Consider the following 11,269-nt stretch of genomic DNA (forward strand, 5'->3'; position numbering starts at 1 on the left):
ACAGGCTCCTTTCTTCCGGGCGGTGTGGAGGTCACTGGTAATCCTTTGGGAGTTCTCCCATTGTTTCCCAGCAACCAGGGGGTCAGAGCGTTTGAAAAGACGGGGTTTAGTTAAACATCTATTAGCGGAACACTTGCAGACCGGGGGAGACGCTCTCATTGGTTGCTCCGCAAAAGGGACAAGCTTTTTTTTTTTTGGGGGGGGGGGGGGGGGGGGAACAGTTTCCTCCACAGCTGTTGGGTGTTACATCATTAGTCATCTGTTCTGCGGAAGGTGTTAAGGTACAAAAGGCGCTCCGCCGTCCAGAATTTGGGGGGCGTCTGTTCACATCAGCTGAGGATGGGGAACAATAGGTGGTTGAATATCTATTTAATTACTGTGAAATGGGTGCGTTTTCCTTTCCCTTTCACTGTGAGACAAAGAACCATAGTGAAGTCTACACATGTGGAAACAGAGACGCCACAACACAACAGAGGGCTTCTCTGGTTGGCTCTTCTGCCTACTGTTGTCCTGCACGTAAACATGTCGGATGAGATTGTCAGCTCTCTCCAGGGTCCTGTTTTTAGTGAAGCGTGTCAGTTTCCAGTCTGTCAGTCTGAGTGTGTGTGTGTGCCTACAGGTGAAATGTACAAACAGCATGATAGTAGGGAAGCATGTGTGCTACAAAAGACTACATCCCAAATACCATTAACAATACTATGAGGAAAAAACGGTTTCCATTTATTAAGTGGTCAAGCACAGCGGGATACTTTCATCTCTCTTTCTCTTGTGATACACTACGATTGCCGTGAAATCCGACCACGACCTCCGGTGCTTCTAAGAGCGTGGCTTGATGACCAGCTCTGGGTAGCCCGTGCGATCGTCCATTTCTCTGTCAAAGTGCAGGTCGGAGGCTTCGCCGACGAGCACCTCGGCCGTGGTGAACACCTCCAGGTCACCGAGCACGTGGCCTCCCACTGTCCTCCCGTCCTTGTCAGCCAGGCACACGTGCAAGTGGGCTTCCTTGTTCAGCGTACCGACCAGGGACACAATCTCAAAACGCTCCCGGAGGTGGATCACCTGACGGAAGGACAGAGGGACGCCGGGTTTCGGGATCACACATTGCTGTACTGCACTGGGGATACCACGGAAGAACTTGACAATGTACCTCGTGTGTTTAATACGACTTTGAAAAAACAAATAAGGGGTCAAACGTGTAAGTCTTTCATTCTGGCATTTTTCAAGTTTGACACACAAGCCACCACACACAAACGCCAATATATATTCTATGTAAGGATTTAAAGGTCCAGTTTTCAAATCTATTGCCTCAATGATACAGTAGACATCCCTTCCCAGCCCAAACCCCTTTTGAGTACTAAACATGGAGTAAGTGACAACCCTCCTTTATTTGTTCAGAGCAGCTAACCGCAGCGTCAGCACAGGCATGTCTGCAAACCAACGGTCGGGCCCGGCCTATACCTCATTGGTATTCTCCGTGGTGGCATTTGCCAGCCGGAGCGTTGCCTTGGTTACGCTGCCCACGCAGGTGATAATGAACGGCGCTCTGAGGCCTCTCTCCTCCACCAATGCCAGCAGGCTGCTCAGCAGCTCCTGACCCGGGCCCAGACGCAGGGCATGGACCCGGAGGGAGGAACCTGAGGACGCCTGGGAGAAAGAGAGAGGGTGGGGGGGGGGGAGGTAGGGAGGGAAAGTGAGAAAGAGAGGCAGACAGAGGGAGGTAGAGATGGAGGGAGAGAACAAGGGAAAGGGAGAGAGAGGGTGGGAGGGAGAGAGAGAGAGATAGGAAGAGAAAGGGATGGAACAAAGGGGAGGGAAGTAGGGAGAGAGAAACAGAGGGTTGGTGGTACGTTACAGGTACATGACACTCGCACAGTCAAGGCCCGATCCTATTGGACCAGAGACAGCCCAAACAAAAAGGACTCCAGCATCACTCCAGCAAAACCCAGGTCAGGGTCTGGAAAACGTACTCCTTGAACGGCTTGCAGTTCATCCTACATCACTTCAGCACGCTCGTCGATGCTCATCTCGCAAATGGGAGGCTATCCAACACTGAACAGACTAAAGCCCCATGAGCCACCTGGAGGCTTGGCTTTTCAGCCCTGGGTCCTGCCCCGGGAACCAGCTGTAGCATTGTAAGCCCCAAAACGTCATCCAATCCCTTCATCTCGCTCTCTCTCTCTCTCTCTCTCTCTCTCTCTCCCTCTGGACCCGGGACTCTATTGGTGTAGGGGCTGACTGTGGCCATGTCATTGGGGAGAGTCATTGAGCCCCTCTGTAAGTCAATTAATCACAGTTCACATCCTGGGCAAAAAGGAAGAGAGGTAGAGAAGAGAGGCAGGGGAGGAGGGGAGAGGCGTGGGCTGAGAAAGACACGCTCGCTTAGATGGTGGTCCATTCATGGCCTTAACAGGATCATTACGGCTAACTAAATACGAGTCTGACCCCGTAACCCGGAGTGAAGACGTGGTCCCCTGACACACGCAAATCTAGCTAACCACCTCGAAGACCTCCGAATCCATAACTCTCTTTATGGAAGGGGAAAATATATCCTGATAGATGTCGGCAGAGTCTGTTTGCTCGAGCAATGCAACCTGACCCATTCAAAACATGACCGTTGTCAGAGAGATGTTGTGGATGAGATAAAAACAAACAGACCATGGTTCACATGTCTGCCTTTTTATTTGACACATTCTTGGTTTGACATAAACGGCTTCAAACACATGGAAAGGGTGCTTTTGTTGAAACAACAACAGTGATTGTAACCTGACTCTGAACTGTCTTTCTGCCTTATCACAGAACAGTGTTGAGAAGAGAGGCCCCTGATGACTGCAGGCAGTGAAAGCACATAATTATCGCCCCTCTGTGAAGCACCTCTCTGGTGCGTCTCTTGCTCATCTACCCCAAATTCTCTCTCGTGTATCACCACAAATAAACACTTGTGTAACCGGGTGATCGCGACAATCCAAATATTTCATGTGAACAAATGTCAGCGAGCGGTTGTAGTGTGCTTGATTATGTAAAGACTACAAACATTGACAATAGTTACATTTCCATGGAACAAAAACAACTTTGAAAGAACATGAAAACAGATTATACTCCGCTTCCGTTGCAACGTCATGGAGTTTTTTTTTTTTTAATGATTCATAAAGACTCGCCTAGCTGTCTATATAAATAACAATCGACCAGCAACCATCCACCCAAGTTCCAACATTTGCCCGCCCCGAATGCAACATCTATCAGTTGGTAAACAGAAGCTCTCCTTCACTATCTCACGTCATAGGCTTTTACAGCTCGGTGTAAAACTATGGTAATTCTAATATATGTAAATATTTTCCGACAAAATTTACATGAAGACAATGTACGTGTTCACTATAGGCCAGCTATAAGCGTATGGGGTGTCAACTGCAAGTGTTATTGGTAAACACTCAGTATGACTTTGCTATATTCAGTATTATACAAATTGCACAAATATGCGCGGAATCAAACTGATGCAAAACGTTTTATAAACTCAAAACATTAGAAAACGTACCATATCCAGATGACGATATGTTTGCTTTGAGTACGAGTGCCACGTGTCTTCGAACAGTTACACACTAGATTTTATTTTCAAAGCCAAATAGTAGGGTAAAACGAGTAGCCTAATGACTAGAACTCTGATTATGAAAGTATTCACAATTCAGGGGACAAATGTGAACCCTAAAGCTCAATAGAGCAGACAGCAAAGGAAAAATTGACCCGAAGTCGGGTCTGACTTCGAACTGGCCTATACTGCCACCTGCTGTTGAAAAGCTTATAATCCAATTTGGCAGCAAAAGCACCTCCCATCGACTTCTTTCATTTCATTGAAACTGAAGGTTTCAATAGTCATCTTCTGTGCTGAGTGTCTAGAAAAACATTCGTTCTAATAAAAGAAAATAGTAGTCTGCAAGCTATTTGATGACCTTATGTCATGTTGGAAATTACATTTATTGACAGATAAATAATAATAATTTAAAAAAATCTAACCAACTAGGCTTTTTTTAGACTAACTATTTAACTATTTAAACGTCAGCTTAGAAGGGCTGACCTTTTACTGATGTTAAGATTAAAGTTGTATGTTTGTCCTCAATGCTTTACAGAATAAAATACATTTGAAATAGAAGTTTCTCTAAATGCTGGTAAGAATATAGGCTTATGTAAATATTCTAGAATATATATTCATCCTTTATTTGGCTAAAGTAAATGAATTGAGGTGAATGTTATGTAAAAGCTTTTAGAGTGGATTTGTGTAATCAGCTTGGTATCCATTGATAATGAAAACACCTTAACCCCTATGGTTCTTTGGTTCTGTCATGTAACACACTTTATAGGCCCTAGATGGCGCTCTGATTAAAGAAATGAAGGAAGTAAAAAACACTTGTACAGTCATGTTTAGTCAAATGTGAGTTAGACCTATTATAAAACTGAAACATAATTTTACCCTGAAGACATAAATATCTTTTTTCTCATTACCTACATTTTCATGACAAAAGAAAAGTCTTGCTTGCCGACACCTGGGCTGCGGCTTTTGTAGAGTATCCTGACGTGACCTTAGCATGTCTGAAACAGGAAGTAACAGTGTAACAAGAATTGGAAACAGAGATCTGACTCTCACTCTTGTCTGGCTGAATGCTAATCAAAACAAGCCAAAGGTTTTCACAAGAAATGACTATTCAATGGTACACAAAACCAAAACAAACATCTTGGCTATTAGTGTGAGGTTACTTTTTAGTTATCACAGCAAACAGAATTTGTTGTGGAACGTTTGCCAATAACAACCTACTGTTAATAGCTTCTAACAGGTACTTTTGAAATAATTCAAGACCTGAGGTGCCACAGCATGTTCTGGAAGCTGACTGTGCAGACTCTTTGTATAATGTGTAAATATCTCTGCCACATGAATAAGTTGTAACCTAAGAAGGGTATGGTCATCTGTGGTATGTTTAAAAAAAAATAACAGGGTGGACGGTTCTTATATACCCTGTCAACAAAAATACAGAGAGACTGCTATGCGGTATTTTCAGTCAGAGAAATTGTTTTGTGAGGCCAGGTGAGTCATTCCATTTGTAAGCTGGGAGAGCAGTGCTCATAGGAGTGGTTGACAGACAACACATGGTACAAAAAGACTGTCTGCCACTCATACTCCCCCAAGGCCACTTAAGCTGCTTCTCCTAACTCAATGCTACAAAACACCCAGCAGCAAAAAAATGCCACTCATTGCAATCAAATGGGACCCATCCACTCCACATAACATCATGTTCTTGCAGAAGACGTTAGCCTTTTCAATTAAAAGGAAAAAAACCCCGGAACAAATGAATGGATGTTCCGGAACATAAACAACCATGCATTTTAACCCTCGTGCTGCCTTCGGGTCACATGACCCAAAGGTTCATAACGAACCATCGTTGTGTTTACCCAATTTTACCCAATACAAAAACAAATAAAAATAATTTTATTTTAACCTTTGCAATGTGGGGGGTCTGAGACAGCCCGACAGTTAAAAGAAAATGCTTCACTTTGTTTTTGTATGAGGTAAATTTGTCGCAATACGACGGTGGGTCACAATGACTGATGGGTCAGAATGACCCGAAGATAACACAAGGGTTAAATCATTTTGACGGCACCATGTTTTTGGGTTCAAAATGCAGCTACCGATGTGGTGAAAGCATTCTCTCCTGCCAACGCAGGGGATCCTTTATCCCCAGAGTTCAGGTAGAGTTGGCACGCGAATGTTTAACGCAGAGCAGGGTAGCGTGGAGCTAAACAGTTGTCTTCCCTCACTTCACTGAAAATCCTGCTTATTCACTTCTTCTCTGAAAAAACGACGGCCTGTAAAAAAAAACGAGACAAAGTGATTTCTGCTCCAAGCTGCTGTTTACAAAGAGTGCTTGTGGGATTGATTGATTTTCCAGGTGGGCCGCGGCAGAACGTGGCAGGTATTTACAGAGGAGAGCAGTAAAGCGGGCCCGTGTTTAAACAGCCTGATTTGTGCAGACGGGTGGAGGTAGAGGCAGATGGGTCCTGAGGCTGGAGGCTGGAGCACAGCACACAGCAGGCGGAGATAAGAGCTGGGGTCAGTTGGGAGCTTTATGGCTCCTTGCCAGGCCTGCGAACACCTCATTGCTACCACGTCCACACTTCCTGTCTCCTCTCCTCCTTCCCTAGTCATGGGAGTCAGGTGGCTGAGCGGTTAGAGAATCGGGCTAGTAATCAGAAGGTCGCTGGTTCGATTCCCGGCCGTGTCAAATGACGTTGTGTCCTTGGGCAAGGCACTTCACCCTACTTGCCTCGGGGGAATGTCCCTGTATTTACTGTAAGTCGCTCTGGATAAGAGCGTCTGCTAAATGACTAAATGTAAATGTAGTCCCCTCTCCTCCTTCCCTAGTCCCCTCTCCTCCTTCCCTAATCCCCTCTCCTCCTTCCTAGTCCCCTCTCCTCCTTCCCTAGTCTCCTCCTTCCCTAGTCCCCTCTCCTCCTTCCCTAGTCTCCTCCTTCCCTACTCTCCTCCTTCCATAGACTCCTCCTTCCCTAATCCCCTCTCCTCCTTCCTAGTCCCCTCTCCTCCTTCCCTAGTCTCCTCCTTCCCTAGTCCCCTCTCCTCCTTCCCTAGTCTCCTCCTTCCCTAGTCCCCTCTCCTCCTTCCCTAGTCTCCTCCTTCCCTAGTCCCCTCTCCTCCTTCCATAGTCTCCTCCTTCCCTACTCTCCTCCTTCCATAGACTCCTCCTTCCCTAGTCCCCTCTCCTCCTTCCCTAGTCCCCTCTCTTCCCTCTCCTCTTGAGACAAATGCAATTGGATTGAGGACCCTTGCTTGTCTACCCAGCGCATCGCTTGAAGCTATTTGAAAGAAGGGAGCCGAGAATGCAGTGTGAATGCAGTTTGGTATCTGGGGGCAATACCTCCAGTAATGTCACATGAGTCATGACATCGTCAGCAAGTTTGAACCTGGGTGGACAAGGACAAAGAAGTAAAAAACGAAACCACATGGCGACGACAACACAGAAACAAACAAACCTGAAGGCCACCTAGGTAATGCATCTTTCCCGCGGCAAATATCCGCACAGGGCAGCTGGAACCAAAACAGCCCGATAATTGGGTTTTAATCGAATGATGCCATCGAGCGTCGACTGAAAAACGCCCTCTGAGGGTGTGGACCAGCTGGTCTCACCTGGTCCACACCCGCTCCACATGTTGGTGCCGCTCCACGCAGAGGCCCAGAGAGCTGCTAATCGACGTGGGCCTTGGAGGAACACCTTTCCCACAGTCCTCTCTGCTCCTGGGGATTGGCAAGTCCCGGTAACATGAGATACGTGACTGCTTGACTCTTGTCTACATTGTGGTGACAATGATGCTGACAATGAGTCTGCTGCAGGTGAGAAGGGTGGTGGGAAATCCAAATGGGATGGTGAAAGTGATGTGTGGGACACGTGTGACACGTGTGGCCCCACTGATTCTTGCACTGGTATGTGTGCTGTTTTTTTCTTCTTCTACTGTATCCCTTATTTTGCTCAAATAACAGTCTTTTCAGTGTTGAGTTATTCGATTTGTAGGATATCTGGGGGGCGGTTGTTCAGTCAAGCCCTGTCTATGTAGTAGGTCTTTTTCTTCTTCATTCGCATGAGAAACTGTGTTTTACTGTGAGCCAGGCTTCTAAAAGCATTCTTCCTCTGCTTGTTCTGAACCTTTAACCACCCACTGTCGCCCCACTCACCCCCCCCTACCCTCCACCCCTTGCTGCTTTTAGTCCATTTTTTTTCTTTCATCTGGGTTACACACTCAAAGCCAAATAGTAGGGCACACTCACACTCACGAACCAATCTCTGATCTTTGCGAGCCTATACTCTCCGGCAGATGGGCTTCTCAACCTGCCTTTGACCCACCTGTGATGTCTATGCTACAAAGCTTTTCCTTGCAATGTTGTTGTGCCACTGTTGTTTCTTCAGTGCTGCCGGTGGACTTAGGAGCAGGACTTCTCCGAGGTCCACCCTGTTTCAGCGCTCCCTCTGAGTGCTGACCCCAGACGAGTTCACCATGTTCCCCCGGCTGACTGTAATTGTGGATGAGGACTGATGTCCCCCATGTTGGACAGCCTCACACATGGGGTAGAGAAGGGGGAGACCAACCCTCACTCTCTATTTTTTTCTCTCTCTCTCTCTCTCTCTCTCTCTCTCTCTCTCTCTCTCTCTCTCTCTCTCTCTCTCTCTCTCTCTCTCTCTCTCTCTCTCTCTATTTACTCTCTCTCTCTCTCTCTCTCTCTCTCTCTCTCTCTCTCTCTCTTTCTCTTCCTGTGTTCACGTGTGTATGTGTGTGTTTCTCGGTGTGCCTGTCAATGCACGGTGGGCCTCACCAGGGTGTGTGAGGCCACCCCCTTTATCGGGGGAGGAAAGCGGCCAAAATACGACCGTCTCTACCACCTGACCATGCGTCCGTACCGGCCCCACTGAAAGACAGGATGGGACGCCGACACGAAGACAGCCTCACCCTGGACTTCCTTCTGTCGCTTCCTCACCAACATGTGGTGTTTCTTTTTCTCCATCTCATTATGAGCAGATTACCGGGGAGGCGTCGGGGGCTGTGATAGTGCCGTGGCCCCTGGGAGAGGGACACAAGGCTGTGCTCTGGTGATTAAGTCAGGTGGAGGTGCTCCCGTGTATTCCCACGGCGACGCTGCAAGCCTGCTTACGATCAGGTTACAGAATCCATGGCAACGCAGGGTCCCTCTGGCTCGGGCTTGAAGGCTCAGAGCTCCCGACTGTTCGCGGGGCGCACTCTCTCGGTTTTGTAGGTGACGCACTTTGAGTGCGCGTTGTCTTCCCAGTTTAACTGGTGAGCAGGCATCCTCGAGCTTTTAATGTTTGTTTTCGGGTGTGTGTTTTCTGTGCCTTCACCTCTGTGCGTGTGTGAGAGAGAGATAGTGTGTGTGTGTGTGTGAGGGGCGGAGATAGAGAGAGAGACAGAGAGAGTGCATGTGTGTGTTTGCGGACTAATTAGGGCCAGCGATTATCCCAAACTGTGGCTGCGTCTTGGCTCGGCCGAGAGACAATAGGATGTCTGTCAGTGCCAATGTTGCCCATGCATGACAGATGCATGTGGACACCCCAGACAATGGCACGGCTGGTCGAGTGGGTGCCCGAATGCGGCGGGGGCAGTTGGGGACGAGAGGTTGGTGGGGTAAAGGGGGGGGGTGGAGGGGGGGGGGGGAGGGACCAGCAGCTTGTGTCCGACACAGGCACGGAGGAGTGCTGCTGGCTGGTCGGGCCCAGATCCACGACACCAGAGGGCTCCAGCAGCCCCCCCCCTGCAGGCCCCTCTCTAATGCTCCCACACGGACCTGTCAAGGCCCCGGCAGAGCCAGGCCCCAGCCCCGCTGATGGATGCCCGACTCTGGCCCCCAGAACCACTCGTGAGGTCACATCCACACCCTGGAGGGATGGAGGACAGCAGTGCCAGATTGTGGTTGTGGATGAGGGCCTTCGAACACTATTTAATCACGGAGGAGTTAGTGTGTGATAAGGGACACAATGTTAGAGTTTAAACTTCATGAGTTTGGTACACGAGATACACAGTATATTCTCAGGATGGGTAAGTAAAAAAAGACAAATCTACATTTTCTATTTAGCGATTTCACATTTTAATCAAATGGGTATTAAATGAGGTTAATAAATCTCTGCCAACAGATTCAATTAATAGTGCACAGCATGGGGCAGATTTGATGCCAACTGCCTAAAGGCCTTGTTGAAGGTTGTCCAAAATAAGTTAAGATGCAGCTGTATAGGCCTTGATTAAATAGATTGTTTCGGGGGGGGGGGGATTCGGAAAATACTATGCCTGAGAAACTCTGCTTCTGCCTGTTGAAAACGACCAAGACACAGAGCGCTTGAGGTTGAATTGTTTGTTGTGGGAGAATTTGTTGTGTTTTGTTCTACCTGCCACGGTCAGCAGCACGTTGGAATGACATGTATGAACATGCCACTGTCAAAGGCAGCTGCATCAGTCAGGTGCTTGATGAGAACCCAACTGTCGGGTTATCCCTTTGTGAATGTACGTGTTTGTGTCTGTGTGTGTGTGTGTGTGTGTATGTGTGTATACAGTTGTGTGGGTGTGTGAGTGTGTCTCTCTACACTGTGTTTAATAAGAGGAATCTCCTGAGGCATGGCGTTCTCATTATACCCTTTTGTCCTCCCTCCCGCCCCCGGGCTCTGAGGCGGCACCAGGAGGATGCCAGGGCCCGGCCGTGCCAGGAAAGGAGACTCATCCCAGGGGAGCTCCGCACAGCCCTGGACCCTCTCCTCTCCTCCAACCCTCTCCTCTCCATCACCCCTCTCCTCTCCTCCAACCCTCTCCTCTTCATCACCCCTCTCCTCTCCTCCAACCCTCTCCTCTCCTCCAACCCTCTCCTCTCCATCACCCCTCTCCTCTCCTCCAACCCTCTCCTCTTCATCACCCCTCTCCTCTCCTCCAACCCTCTCCTCTCCTCCAACCCTCTCCTCTCCATCACCTCTCTCCTCTCCATCACCCCTCTCCTCTCCTCCACCCCTCTCCTCTCCATCACCCCTCTCCTCTCCATCACCCCTCTCCTCTTCTCCAACCCTCTCCTCCCCATCACCCCTCTCCATCATCCCTCTCCTCCAACCACCTCCTCTCCATCACCCCTCTCCTCTCCATCACCCCTCTACTCTCCATCTCCACCCCTCCCCTCCTCCCCTCCCCTCCCCTCCCCTCCCCTCCCCTCCCCTCCCCTCCCCTCCCCTCCCCTCCCCTCCCCTCCCCTCCCCTCCACCCCTCTCCTCCCCTCCACCCCTCTCCTCCCCTCCACCCCTCCCCTCCACTCCTCCCCACCACCCCTCTCGTCCCCTCCACCCCTACCCTACCCTCCACTCCTCCCCTCCCCACCACCCCTGTCCTCCCCTCCACCCCTCTCCTCCCCTCCCTTCCTCCCCTCACCACCACCCCTCTCCTCCCCTCCCACCCTCTCCTTCCTTTGCGTAGGCCAGCACCATAATGAAAAATCAGAACCCCGCAACACCGCTTTGTCCTCACTGGGCAGCCCAGTGCAGGGAAGTGATGATCTCCAAGCTTGCCATACTTTGAATCAGCGAGACACTGAGATGGTGTGGTAGAAATATTTAATAAAAACGTTTTTTTGTCCTTCTATTCGATCTCATGCCCGGTAAGTTAGCGACAAAGAGTAACACCAAATAACGTATTCCGTTTTAACTTTCGATTCGATTACAATTTTGGTTGGAATCTATTT

The 11,269-nt window shown here is 48.9% G+C and overlaps 1 protein-coding gene across 1 annotated transcript; it reads right to left on the reverse strand.

Moving 5' to 3' along the window:
* Positions 1-699: 699 nt before the first annotated feature.
* LOC136948037 (bifunctional protein GlmU-like) lies at positions 700-3,714 on the reverse strand. The gene is made up of 3 exons (XM_067242298.1): positions 3,530-3,714; positions 1,459-1,644; positions 700-1,059 (listed from the first exon to the last, which is right to left on the reverse strand). Exons 1-3 carry the CDS (start codon positions 3,530-3,532, stop codon positions 817-819), a joined length of 432 nt encoding a protein of 143 aa, XP_067098399.1. The 5' UTR covers positions 3,533-3,714; the 3' UTR covers positions 700-816.
* Positions 3,715-11,269: the final 7,555 nt, after the last annotated feature.

Source organism: Osmerus mordax, chromosome 8, assembly GCF_038355195.1.
Source record: "Osmerus mordax isolate fOsmMor3 chromosome 8, fOsmMor3.pri, whole genome shotgun sequence".
Classification (NCBI taxonomy): domain Eukaryota; kingdom Metazoa; phylum Chordata; class Actinopteri; order Osmeriformes; family Osmeridae; genus Osmerus; species Osmerus mordax.

Bases quoted from the DNA above. Each gene is read 5' to 3' on its own strand.
- LOC136948037 (XM_067242298.1), bottom strand. The intron at 1,060-1,458 runs GTATAGGCCGGG...TCCTTCCGTCAG, and splicing joins CCACGGAGAATACCAATGAG to GTGATCCACCTCCGGGAGCG.